Below are 14,686 nucleotides of genomic sequence, written 5' to 3'. Positions count from 1 at the left end.
CAGTCCCACCATTCTCTGTGGTATCCTCTCATTAGCTCTCAATGTCACCGTAGGCATCTAAGCCCTACATTACCCTCTTCTAGCCAGCCATCGTGCCACCCATGCCCAAATGCCTCAAGTAGAATACAGGGGGTTCTCCTACTGCCAATCTTCCTCTCGACGGGACTTCAAACTCATCTGTTGGAAGTTGGAGTGTTGCTTCGAAACAACCCGATAGCATGGTGCGACATATAGAATGTGGGATGTTGTAGTGTCATGAATTCCTTCATTCTATCAACGAGGATGGTTGCCCAATCATATACCATACCGTTCATAATGTCATTCATAAAGGTAATTTGTGCTAGCGCGATATTCGAAGCCCTACTTGCCCCAGTTAACTTGCTCTTTATCATGTCCATGATACACCGCCAATGGCCTTCTTGAATGAAATCCTACCGCAATCCTCGACTCTTAGTACCCTTTATGACGGACTCAAATTCCTCTAGTATGAGGTGACGTCCCACCAACTTCACCCAGTACTCCTTTCAATCTTGCGGAAGTTTGTGGTTCGCAATTACCACTTTGTGGCCTCCTTGGCCAGGAATGCCAAGAACCTTAGTGAAGTCGTGGGCTTTGAACGAGACCGTGAGATGATGCTTCTTGTATGCAAATGTACTTGTTCTACCATGTCTGTTGTATGTATCAATCATAGCTCTTAATATCGGCTCAAATAGTCATGTGGAAAACATCGGAAGTTGAATCGTCCAATGTACTTGTGCACGGATCAGTATTTGTTTGATGAGGTCTGTGTCAATCATTTCCAGCCACCATTTGCGGCACTCATTGCCGTTCAACCCTTCAATACAAAGATATACTCCATCCTTCACTACAAAGGTAGTTTTCAATTTATCTTCTTTAGCAATGGAGATCTGGTTATAACTAGAGAATCCATCCATGAAGGAGTACATCTCATGTCCTACCACTTCTTCGAGAATTGTGTCTGTGAACGGGATGGGGAAGGGATCTTTTATCATGACAACATTTAGGCACCAAAATTCCACACAGATCCAGATTTGGTTCCCGTCCTTCATGGATATCATGATTGGTGACACCCACTCACTTGTTTGGACTTTGAATATTATGTCGGCTTCCAACATTTGTTGTATTTCCTCACCTACGCGTTCTGCATAGTTCTTATTCATTTTGTATGGTCGCTTCCGCACAAGTATGGCTCCGGGCACTAAACGTATGTGGTGAATGCACATCTCCGACAGGATCCCTTTTAAATCCTTAGAAGTCCAGGCAAATACATCTTTATACTCCATGAAGATTTTAAATGCTGCAGCCTTTAGTATGGGGTTTCAATTGTCTCCGACAAGTATGTTGCTCGGGTTTTCTGTATCACTAAGATTGGTGACCTCCATTGATGGCTCTTTGTAACTAATGGCTTTCCCTTCAAAGCGATGGGCGGGACTCTCGTTGATCTCCGTGTTGCCTTCTTTCTATTCCACAAACTCTGGTGGGAATACCTCCTTCTCCCCTTTAGGTTCCTCAACGCAAAGCATGTAAGAATGCCTCCGTCGTTCGGATCCATGCGGTTTCCCTCATCCATTTGATGTTTCCCATTTGACTTGAGCTCTGATGATAACACCATTTCTTCACTTACTATCTGCATTCAAAGGTCAATGGCAAACTTCTGCCCTCCGCTTTCCATAGACAGAATGTTCTTTTTCCAATTGTGATTCACCTTAGCTGCCACCAGCCATCCTCTTCTAAGAATGACATCGTATCCCTTTTTCTTCAAGGGAATCACAATGAAATCGAGCACAAATGGTTGTCCCGATGGTTACCTATTGAGCCACTAGGGTCCCTAGTGGTTTTATCCCCTGTTGGTTAGCATCGAGTAGGTTGAATGTGGTCAGCCATCGGGTAGGCTTGTCGAATTTCTTCCATGTCTCCTTGAGGACATTCACCCCAGACCCACCATCCACAATGTTGTCCATTAGGATGGTTCCGAGGATTCCCATCTCGACCATCGCCGAGTGACGACCATTGCTTACTATCAGCAACATGGGCTCTGTGGCTGATCCTCTTGGTAAAGTTGGTTGTTCATTCATCTTTGGTGTCGTTGGCGGGTTTGTGTAAGTGTTAAATAATGTCGTCCTTAATTGTGGTAGTGTTTGTAAGAGGTCTTGAAGTTTGATGGGCACCTCCATTTGCAACATATGGCTCAATAAGTTCTCCACCTCCGTTCGTCCAGAAGTAGTTACATTGATATCTTTTCTACCCTTCATTGCCCTTTCTATTTCTTCTCGTGCCTCTTGCAATCTTTGCTTCTCGATGTGGGGATCTGGATACGTTGCCTACTTGGCTTGGTTGTGCGTGAGGGCAAGGACTTTCTCCTCAATGTTAAGGAGGTTCACTTGTTTTTGGGCAGTTGGCATCTTCGTAGTACCTTGGACGACACCATCAACACAATTTCTGAGTGTCACCCTTTGGGCAATCTCTGGCATAGTGGCCCCATTGGCTACATGTATGACATTGGACTATGGGCCTTCCCATGGAGTCATACTACATCCGATTCTTGTTGTCATTTCGACCCTGTCCCCCTCGGTGATTATTTCTGTAGCTACCGGATGTGGCATTGTTGTTGTTCCCCTCCATCTCATTATTAGTGCCAGAGATGGATGGCTATTCTTGTGTAAAGAGTATTTGTTGGCTTCGTGTCTTTATGTTATAGGGGCACTCCTTTGTAGAATAACCCAAAACCTGACAAATATCGCACATCGCCTTTTAAGACATGCTCCCCTTGTGTGTCCTTTCTCTTTACAATCAGTACACCATATTTCTCCCTCCTTTGTATGACTAGTGGTTCCCTTCGTGGACTTGAACTCCTTCATCATCCACTCCATGTCCTTTTGGAGGGCTTATTCCTTCTTGTTGGGTTGTTCGTCGTTGTCGGCATTGCTTTCCTCTTTAGAGGACTTATCGCTCTGAGAGGAGGATGAGGATGTACTCTTCTTCTTTTTCTTTTTCTTTGTCATCTTGCCCTCACTTTCCAAGTTCATGGCATGGTCATAGGCGTCTGTGTACAATCCTTCTCAGTGCCCCACGGAGTACTACGAACCACCATTTCTTTAATTTATTAGTGGATTGAGTACCCATCCTGCTAAGAAGATCCTTGAGCCTTCAATTGTAGGCTCGTATGGTTTCCTTTTTCCTTTGTTTGCAATTGTAGATCTCGGTGACAACCTCGTTGTCATCCCGCAGCAATCGGAATTCTGTTTGAAATTCTTTTTTGAGATTGTCCCATGTGTTGATCTTCGCCTTGTCCACATCAAAAAACCAATCCACCACCACTCCTAGTAGGGTGGTTGAAAACTGTTGCAACCACTCGTCCGTGTCTGTGACCGAGTTGGCATCCATATGGTTTCACATGTACTGCAATGTCGTACGGGGTTTTCCTTCCCGTCGCCTATGAACTTTGGGAGTTTTTGTTTCTGAGACATTGACATTGTGTTTCTTGTCCTCTGACAACTAGTTGTGTGCGTACCACTTGATTGTGTTTTGAAACTGTTAGGAATTGGTCCCAATGGGTTTCTCTAACCATCGTGCAGTGTCCCTCTGACACTTCCTTGTGCCTCGGTGTCCTTTGTTGGCCTCGCCTCCTTTCTTACTTCTTCATGGGTTCTCTCTTGCAGTGGTGTATAGGACGAATGTAGAAACTGTTCCCCTGTATCCTCGAGCACAATTAATCTATGTCATGTTTCCTCGAGCAACCCCTTGTTTCTCTGTACCCGTCGTTCAGGCGAACTATGGCACCCTTTGGTGGTTCCTGCACCACCTGTGCGGTTGCCTTCTACCACACTTGGTGATCCTTTCGACTGCCCCATAGTCTGTTCTTCAACAAGTTATCTTAGTTGCCGCTTTTGTTCGGCTTGGATTAAATCTCCACGCACAGATTGTAATTCATCAATATCCTCCCTCAAGTTCCTATTTTTATTTAGGAGGTTGGGCATTTGACATAATCATTATATTCAAAAACCAAAAAAAAACACTTTTATTTATTCAATCTATATACATCATGTGGACGACTCATGACTCTTGAGTGCTCTTGGTACCATGTCTCAAAAGCTCATGGTTCAGTTTTGCAATACCATGTGTCTCTCTCATAGAAATTCTTGAGGGTTTGTTGACGATGTTCTCTTGTTCCACTTCTTCCTTGTATCTCTTCTGCGACAAGTATGCTTGTGCAATTAAACGAGGGAGTTGGTCTAGGAACCTGTTCGTTGTTGGGCTTGCATGCATGGCATCCCACAAAGTATCCTGTGTAACCTCATTTTCTATGGCTTCTCTCCATACGAAGGTTTTGAGGCTTATGCAGTATAGGATGTGGAAGTTTTGGGTCCCCTCGTACTCGCCTTCTAGGAGTTTTGTCTCGTCCTCATCATTAGTTTTCTGGTTGTTTGGTACATGTATTCCCATTTATCCTCAACTTTCCATTTGCTGCCACTCAGGATTTGAACTGGCAATGACGCCAAATGTTCAGCCCGTAGGTGAACAAGAAATAAACATTTAACTTAACAAAGTAAACTATTATTCATTCATCAAATACTTCCGTATAAACTAATAATATTCAATACCAACATGATGCCAATTACATAAGTGTATGCCATATTTATAACATCTGACACTGTGCCAATGAAGCAACATCACCGTGCCCGTACACATAACCATCTAACTACCCAGTTCACTGGACAACAGTAGCAAGGAAACTAACCTCCTTCGATAGAATTCAAAGGCTAAAGCATAAGCAAGGATTGAGGTTTCCTCTCAATCTTAGTGGTGAGATTATCCATCCCCAATAGCGGTTGAGATAGAGGATTAGGAATCGGAGTACTGTGGGCTAGGATTCTATGAGTTGAGCAAATTTTGACCTCAAGAGGAAGAGCAAGTGAGCTCATTGGAGAAGGTATCTCTATATCCCACACCTATAAGACTATTGAGCTAATGTAGATGATGACTTAGAGGTTAGAAAGAGGACATTTTCACGGTTGACAATAGATGAGATCAAAAAATATAAATGGAATAAAGTGGCAATTGGTGATCAGCTCAAAGAGGATGGCAATGTCATTAGAGAAGGCATTGACACCACTGCAAACCATGAGTTTGAACTAATCAATTGAAAAGATGAGAGGGAGATTAGTCTTGACACTTTGATGATTCCAGTTCCTTGCACACTAAGCAAAGGTTGGTCCAAAACACGAACGATTTAGTAAGTAGTATAACCTTAGCATATGATAAAATGAAGGAGGTTGAAGAGGCTGAAGATGAGGAATCATCTAAGCAACCTTGAGCATCAAGGTGAACCTAGCAAGAAAAGAAAGAACATTACAAAGGTTCTGCCAAGCAAGAATCCGAAGGAGAAGGGAATTAGAATTAGAGAACCACAAGGAAAGAGACAGAAACAAATAGCTCCTCCATCCAAACAAAAGCAACACTTCAAAGCAAGGAAAGACTATGCCATCTAAGGACAAGGAAGTACATCAAGAGATCTCTTTTGAATCGGAAGATAGTGCCAATGAGAGTTCTTCAGGATATTGCTCGTCGAGTGTTTCTGAAGTAGAAGGAATACTTTCTTCTATAGAATGATCATGGCAACGAGATGGTTGATATTGAAGATTCTCCTTAGGATAGAAAAATCCCACCTCCTAATGGAGGTTCAAGCGAAGATGTTGCAGCCCTTCCAATTGAGATGCAACAAAGAGAGGAACCTAATCTAGAGTTTGGAGAATGTACAACACTTGAGTGGTTATGGATATGATGCAAGACAAGCAAAATGTTATTGAACCTAGACCAATTGAGAATATTGAGGATCTTATACACTAAGAGGAGGAAGAGATTCGGCATGTAGAAGGTGTGTCTAAGGTGATTAGAGATTATTCAGAGTCTCACAAAGTTTAAATTGTCATCCCTAAGGTGAATAAAAAAAGAGATAATATCAAGATCCAAGATTATGAGATAGGTGACATGAGTTGGGAATCACCACAAAGGAGATAGAATACAAGGAGGCTCGAGCTATACTTCATTTCAAGGCTTTAAATTGCTAATTGGGGTTTAATGTTTCCGTCCCAAGATTCCATTCAACTCGAGGGTTTGCTTCCACCTCTGATTTTCTGAGTTTAATTATTAAATAATACGTAAAATTTATTTTGAGTATTTTCATTAAAGAATCTGATTTTCTAGCTTTACAATTTTACCATTCTAGACATTTTTTTCACAAGATTCTTTATTGGTTTCATTCCCTAAATATGTGAACTATTTAACCTTTGATCATTGTTATTTTCAGATATGATTATGGGGATCTATTAAGGGGCCCAAGCTGATAAATAAAACTATATAGTAGAACTTCGAACTAGACAAGCAAAGGCCCGCAAGAGCAGCTCATGCAATGGCATACCAGGTTAAGAGACAATTTGTCCATGCCCGTAACAATTGAAATAAGTAAGAAAATAACTGCAAAATCTTGAGAGACCAACCACCAAAGTCTCAAAGGAAGCAACCTCATGAAAGTACTAACGATAGTGTGAAACTATTTGAGAGGTATCCTTCAATATTAACTTCTTATAGGAAATTAGGGTTCAATTATCTTTTCCTAGGTCATAACATTCCACAACATCCAACATGCTTTAATTACCCAACCTAGAGATGAAGCCTAAAATTGAAGGCCACAAATCCTTTAGCAAAGGAGGTGGAGAAGAAGCTGATGAAGAAGTAGCATGGGCCAAATTAGGATAAGGGATAGGCAAAGTGTCACTAGCAGCAGAACTTGAGAGCCAGACAAAAACACCACAATTTTAGGACTCAGTCAAGCTCGTAGGATCAATCATAATGTTCTTAGGGGAGAGAGTAGCAGGCTTCCTAGCCACCATAGGAAGCAAAGAGTTGCAAGGAGGATATAGCAGAGTGTCGAATAACTCCCTGGCAGATACCATTGTGGAGAAAGAAATGGCGAAGAGGAATTCCTAGGAATGCCCTATCATGATCCACAAAATACGAATGACATAGTTGAGCGTTCTTCTACTATAAGGCTCGGTCTAAGATTTTAGGCTTACCCTTAAAGCAATCAATTGCGAAATGTCTTGCATCAAAGCACATTTGACAATGGAAGGCCAATTTTTCATAATTAATTTGTTGTTTTGAGATTCGATCATCATCTTTCAACCAAAATTCAGCTGCTAAACCTTTTGAGATAGTCATCTCTACCTAAATTTGGGCAAAAGTGTGATAGAAGGAGCATCAATCTTTGGATAAAGAGACAAAAAGGTACCAAGATAATTACCTGTGTCTTTTAAACACAAACCAACTAAAAACTATAATGGAAGATATAGGTTGATGCAGTGCAAGGTAGGAGAATCCCCAAAGGAGATGTCCTAGCCCCCAGCAAATAACCACACAATGAAAGATAAACAATAATGCAAGAGCTGATACCAAATCACAAATGTTTATTCATAAAATAACTGATTACATGCAATGTGTCGGGCTGTAAGGTCTTCCCAGTTACGGCCAAATACAAAGCAAGTAATAGTTTTGCAAGATCCCTCAAGATCCAACCCAAACCCTAGCTAGTCTAGATCCACACTCTAGTAGAAACCTCCAAGCAAAAATTAAACTGGTGCTCGCAAGCCCACCAAGCAATCTCCTTGTTTTTCAAGCCATAGCTCCTAGCCCCTCTCAAAATTCACTCCTCGACCACCTCCTCTTCTCCAAGATGGATGAATAATCACAATCCTGCTTGAAACTACCTCACATTCGGCGCTTTGTCCACAGACTCGGGAAAAACTCACTATCCAACTACTTTCCACACTCACTCCTCTAAATGAATGAATAATGACTAAAAACTTCACAATACCCCTTACTTATACCCAACTAAGCCACAAATCAGCCTAGTAAGCTCCAGATTAAATATCCCTTACATTAAATACTTGAAGAGCCATAAGTTAGCCTCCAGTAGAAATTAAATACCAAAAGCCTTTAAAGGCTTACAATACTTATTAAATACATAAAAAACAATTAACCAAGACCCAAATAGGTCCACTCAACTCGACCAAAATCCCTTAGTCATGCAGGATACCCAACTACCCCAGGACGCTCCTGCATTAGACTCCCCAAGTGCGAAATGAAAAGTGTGTCCCACACTTTGATACCCAATGAAAAACCCACAATTGTCTTCATCTTCAGTAGGAGAATCCCCAAAGGAGATGTCCTAGCCCCCATCAAATAACCACACAACGGAAGATAAACAACAATGCAAGATCTGATACCAAATCACAAATGTTTATTCATAAAATAACTGATTACATGCAATGTGTCGGGCTGTAAGACCTTCCCGGTTATGACCAAATACAAAGCAATAGTTCTGCAAGATCCCTCAAGATCCAACCCAAACCCTAGCTAGTCCATATCCACACTCTAGTAGAAACCTCCAAGGAAAAACTAACTGGTGCTTGCAAGCCCACCAAGCAATCTCCTTGTTTTCAAAGCCACAATTACTAGCCCCTCTCAAAATTCGCTCCTCTACCACCTCCTCTTCTCCAAGATGGATGAATAATCACAATCCTACTGTAAATTGCCTCAATTCGGCGCTCTGTCCACAGACTCAGGAAAAACTCGCTCTCCAGCTGCTTTCCACATTCACTCCTCTGAATGAATAATTACTAAAGACTTCACCACAACTCCTACTTATAACAACCTAAGCCACAAGTCGGCCTAGTAAGCTACAAATTAAATATCCCTTACATTAAATACTTGAAGAGCCACAAGTCGGCCTCCAACATAAATTAAATACCAAATGCCTTTAAAGGCTTACAATACTTATTAAATAATCATAAACAATTAACCAAGACCCAAATAGGTCCACTCAACTCCACTAAAATCCCTTAGTCATGCAAGATAGCCAACTACCCCAGGATGCTCCTGCATCAAACTCCCCAGGTGCGAAAAGAAAAGTGTGTCCCATACTTTGATGCCCAATGAAAAATCCACAACCATCTTCATCTTCACCAAAGGCTTCCACTCCAACAGGGACAAGAAAACCAACATGAAAATCATCCACATCTGCATCACTCTGTCAAGCACCAGAATTGCAACCATCCAATCAGCATGCTGACTCCCAGGAACAAATTGATCAGCAAGCCCTCATCCACATTAGCAACTAGTGAATCCACACCAATAGCAACATACTCCATATCAACAACAATATGTAACCCCTCAACAACATATGCCAAACTCTCAACACCAACCATCTCATTGCTTACAACAAGATGCTCTGCAACATACAAGTCAACACCAACAACAACCAGATCATCCATGACCGAGTGCTCTGCAATCTCCATGTCAGACTCAACCAACTGATCATGAAAACCAATCTCCATCCCAACATCAACAAGATTAGGAATATTCTCAGCAACAGCCTCCAGTTGCTCTGTAGGTTCTGTATCAGGCTCCACAGACTGATCAACAAAATCAACCTCTTCCACCTCAACCTTGCGATGCCATCTTCTCTCTCGAACAAGTCTTATAACCGGCCAGACAACTCTCTTCCGGATCAGTAGACTCCAACTCCACAAATCTCCACGAAACTTAACCATCCCTTCCTTAACTCGATCAGCCAAGCTAGCTTCAAACCAAGAAGACATCTTTGAAAACCTCTTCTCCACCACATCACGGAAATTCACAATCTTCCCAGGGTCCAATCCTCTCAAAGCCATCTTCCAAAATCTTCGCAAACCCTCTGCATTAAATCACCAACAGATCAATCTTCCTGAACAAGATCAACCTTCCATCTTCGCAACCATAGATCCATTTGCATGTCCTCCCAAGGTCCTGGTGCAAACTGCCTCAACTTTAGCGATCTATCTACACACTCAGGAACAACCTTCACTTTGATACCACTTGATGCAATGCAAGTTAGGAGAATCCCCAAAGGAGATGTCCTAGCCCCCAACAAATAACCCACACAACGGAAGATAAACAACAATGCAAGCTCTGATACCAAATCACAAATGTTTATTCATAAAATAACCGATTACATGCAATGTGTTGGGCTGTAAGGCCTTCATAATTATGTCCAAATACAAAGCAAGTAATAGTTTTGCAAGATCCCTCAAGATCCAACCCAAACCCTAGCTAGTCTAGATCCACACTCTCGTGGAAACCTCCAAGGAAAAACTAAATTAGTGCTCGCAAGCCCACCAAGAAATCTCCTTATTTTCCAAGCCACAGCTACTAGCCCCTCTCAAAATTCGCTCGTCTACCACCTCCTCTTCTCCAAGATGGATGAATAATCACAATCCTGCTGTAAACTGCCTCACATTCAGCGCTCTGTCCACAGACTTCGGAAAAACTAGCTCTCCAGCTACTTTCCACACTCACTCCTCTGAATTAATAATTACTAAAGACTTCACCACAACCCCTACTTATACCAACCTAAGCCACAAGTCAGCCCAGTAAGCTACAAATTAAATATCCCTAACATTAAATACTTGAAGAGCCACAATTCGGCCTCCAACATAAATTAAATACCAAATGCCTTTAAAGGTTTACAATACTTATTAAATACATAAAAAACAATTAACCAAGACCCAAATAGGTCCACTCAACTCCACTAAAATCCCTTAATCATGCAGGATAGCCAACTGCCCCAGGATGCTCCTGCATCATATGTCTATCCAACATAGAAAGCACCAAGAATGATTTAAATAGAGAGTTGAAAGTGATATATCAAATCTTAAGAAGACCCTTGAGTAAAACCATGATCCCATCTCTCTCTCTCTCTCTCTCTCTCTCTATCCTCAACTAAAAATATGTAGCAAAAAAACTGTAGTCCCAAGGATAAATATCAATGGATCTCTAAGTTTCTTGAGAAATGATTTCCATGTTTGAGATTGTAATGGGTGCAGGTGTGGCAAACGAGGATGGAGATTATTGAACTAACCTCTTAAAACCTTTTGAGTGTAATTTGTCTCTTCATTCAAAATGTCTTCTAGAACCATCAAAGGGGTGTCCAAGGAGTAGTGAATCACATAGGTCCATTTAATAGATCTACTTATAGCAACATCCTTAAAAGTTAAAAGAATCTAATTGTAGATGAACCTTTTTCTTCACATCTTTTACAGGAATAGAGTGCCACTTTTAAGTCACAAGTGCTTTCCTAGATACATCTTCCTCACACTCAACATTCAAAGATAGGGGCCCACCGGGGGCGTTTAGGGCAACCGGAACTTATATTGACTCTACAGCGACCTGGCTTTTAGGATAGTAGGGGCGGGATGCTGCCTCTCGGTCTGGATCTGAACCAGGAACCAGGGAAACAGGCGATCCCAGACCGGATGGACTTCATTGTCTATTTCTACCTTTGCCCCTTTATCTCCTGCCCCCATCTATACTGCTGCTTGCTTCTCTGTCAGGATCGAAGTCTTATTGTGGGACTCAGAAAAGGGGTTCCTACGGTTTACAGTAGATGACAACCCCACCTTACAAGTTGCATCGTACAATCTACACAGCTAAACAAATCAATTTGCAAAAAAGTAGTGACAACACCACCAGAATTGAGGCTTATGGAAAAGGCAGAAATGAACTTCATCTCAATTCCCATTGGATTGATCTAATCTTTAATTACTGTTTCAACAATATAAGCATTCACATTCAAGATTTTTGAAGGACAAGATCCTACATTGCTTTCATTTTCCAAACTAAGTTGAATATTGTAATTGTATACCTACCTTTCATCTTGGATATCTGTTGAATTTCTCATCCTAATATGTTAAAAGTTAATTCATTATTCTAATATGTGAAACTAATTTCCATATTCACACCACCACCTTATTATTCTTGATTGAATCCTAATAATACTGTTACCATCTGCTTTGCTGCTTCTCCAATTTATGTAATAATAAGTGCAATTTTTTTTAATTGTTTCTCATCCAATCTTATTTACTAATTTTCCAACTAAAATAAAGTCTTTGATTTTATTTCTGAAAACAATCTACCACTAAAGATTAAACAATTTTAATCACTATTATTATCATTAATTCTTTCTTTTTTTGTCAATATGTTTTCTCTGATCTTCTGCTTTGTATATTTTTCATAAAGAGATTTTGTTTGTATCAATTTAACTTCTTATTTGTTTAAATTCAAGATTATTTTTCATTTCATCTTTATTTATTTGAAATATCCAAGAAGTGATCTATAATTTAATTCTAAGAGATAGGCTAGGACCAAACGAATGCCAGTTCATAACCCAAGACCAGTTCCACCCTTCCTCAAATAATATTTTTTGTACATCTTCAAACAACAATCAGTAACATTTGTCTCACATGATGAAATTTAGATAATGAATAACAATAAGCCAGTTAAATGTTCCAACACAAATCAAACACACATTCAGTAAGTACAGGCATTAAAAATCATCTAATCTGCAATATTTATTACAGAAATAATAATCGTCCAACATGTGAAAACTGCATATCTAACTTACATCAGGACAAGGAAAACAAATTTGTCAATAGGTCAATAATTTGGGATATTGCACAGCATATATTACCTCCCATAATATATTAGATTCTGGAATTCAACATGTTATCGGTTGCATTATTAGCAGAATTTAAATCAAGGTAAAGTGAGGAACATAGTTCTGCAGTATAATATTTGAATAGCATAATGAAAGTAGATGGAGGTAATAATTGTCTTTGTGCAACGTTTTCTGCTCTTGAATGTACAGAGTTGTTCCAATATGCAGAAGTCTCAGCAAATGTCCTCAAAGAACTAACAGTGGTCTCAGTTTTGTCTCTTCTAGTACATGTTACACTGGAAAAAATTCCTTAAACCAATTTGCTATGTTCTGATTTTCAAGAAAATGAAGATCGTCTAATAATGTTTTATTAGCAAACTACATCTGTTTTTAGGTTCCTCAAGGTTGCTCTAGGGCATCTCTAAAGTTGTATGTTAATGTTGTACTTTAGGTTCCCACATTAAAGTTCCTCCTTTGGATGGCAGAACTCTACATTCCTTCTATAGGATGCAATCTAGTTTCAATATCTGAATTGAATAGGCCAGGAACAATCATTTGAGCTGAATAGAGTAACTGAATTTCTTCATGCATTATAATGCACTTAGGGTTGAGTTGCATGAACAAATTTCCAAATCTCAAGATTTCCATATGGAAATTCTTCTTCCACATGTATCTTTCAAGAAAACAATACCAACTGCAGAATCATTATTATTGACAATTTTAATTTATTATCACAATCCTTAGATCATTTGTAATTTTACAATGGAATTCAACATCTTCTTTCTGAGTGAATGCTGTTGTCAGATTAACCAATGGAACAGTATAGTTTAGTTAGCAACAGAAAACTGATCTGATTTCACAATGCAAATTTAAATTTCATTGTTATCATTCCATCTCTTACTTGGCCTATATTACAGTAGAACTTTTTTCACTCTTGAATTCTTTTCCCAGGTAAGTGTAGTAGATGCTCTTGCCATACCTGTAAAGTTTGTTGGTATTGGAGAACAACTAGACGATCTACAGCCATTTGATCCGGAGATATTTGTTGATGCTATATTTCCTTGAGCATCCTTGGAACAGCTGTATTTGTATGGGGAGTTGTTGGTTGTCTAGGACATCATTTGATTATTTTTACTAATATTCATTTTTCTTGAGTTCAAACAGCAATTGAATGTGGCAGTTTTGAGATTAAAACATCAGCTACTTAAAATTCATTATTCATCTGACAAATGGTGAAAATGGGTATGTTATTGGGAGATCAAGGTGATATCAGTCGTAGATGCAGCAATCTGTTATAATGTGGATTGATTGATGTACAGACATCAAGGATAAAGTGTGATATTCACCAATGTCAGAGATAAAATTACCTGTTCACGTGTAAGGTGGTCATCAACAGGAAACTAGGAAACTGGGCTTTTTCCCTACCAGAACTCTCTGTTTTCACTGGATGATTTCATTCTTTGCAGGTTCGTGTTTTGTGTGTATGTAACTTAATTTCAGTTGTTTATCAAATCTCTTGGGGATTTTCATCAGTTGCCCTACTTTGGGATTCTCTATCACCCGAGCTTATCCTGTTTGGCAATTACTATACCATCTTATCCTGCTAAATAATTGTTTCTTCTTTATAAGACTTAATATGATGGAATATTAGGGGAACACCACACAGCACAGTGGTAAGTTATGAGCCTCTCATCTGGGAGGTCTTGGGTTTGAGTCTACTTGAGTCCCGTGATCTCGGGTCCAGCTTGTTATCAATCAAAAAATATCTATGATGGAATATTTATGTTTTGAACTTATTAAAGCTATTAAACACTGAAGTCTCTAATTAAACTCAATAAGGTCTTTTTTTTGTGGAATGGAATTTCTATTATGAATAAGGTACTATATGTATTACTACATACAGATAATTGGAGTGTTTTTTGCATGGCTATTGACTATTTGATAGACTAATGTTTAAGTGTAGCTCTTGTTAAAGAATCTAATTGAACTAAGGATTTTCTTTAAAAGTTTGTCGCACTAGGTGGTCATAAAATACTAAACCTATAACACACTTGAATTGGCCCTATGGTGGATAACTTGTACTCTTCAAGAGGTTACAAGTTCAACTCATCTAGGTTATAAGGTATGTAATCTTAA

General features: G+C 39.7%; 1 protein-coding gene across 2 annotated transcripts in view; it reads left to right on the top strand.

Moving 5' to 3' along the window:
- CPFTSY (signal recognition particle receptor protein, chloroplast (FTSY)) overlaps positions 1–14,388 on the top strand; it is a 104,140-nt gene extending 89,752 nt beyond the window's left edge. For both annotated transcript variants that reach the window (XM_089808729.1, XM_089808730.1), the window contains exon 11: positions 13,502–14,388. In XM_089808729.1, the coding sequence (XP_089664855.1) occupies positions 13,502–13,615 (114 nt within the window). In that variant the 3' untranslated portion in view covers positions 13,616–14,388. The remainder of the gene's footprint in view (positions 1–13,501) is intronic.
- The last annotated feature ends 298 nt before the right edge of the window (positions 14,389–14,686 follow it).

The sequence above is a fragment of the Cupressus sempervirens genome, chromosome 11, assembly GCF_028749045.1.
Source record: "Cupressus sempervirens isolate cs-2001-9-10 chromosome 11, ASM2874904v1, whole genome shotgun sequence".
In the NCBI taxonomy this organism is placed as follows: Eukaryota; Viridiplantae; Streptophyta; class Pinopsida; order Cupressales; family Cupressaceae; genus Cupressus; species Cupressus sempervirens.
This window is presented reverse-complemented; position numbering and strand designations above follow the sequence as displayed.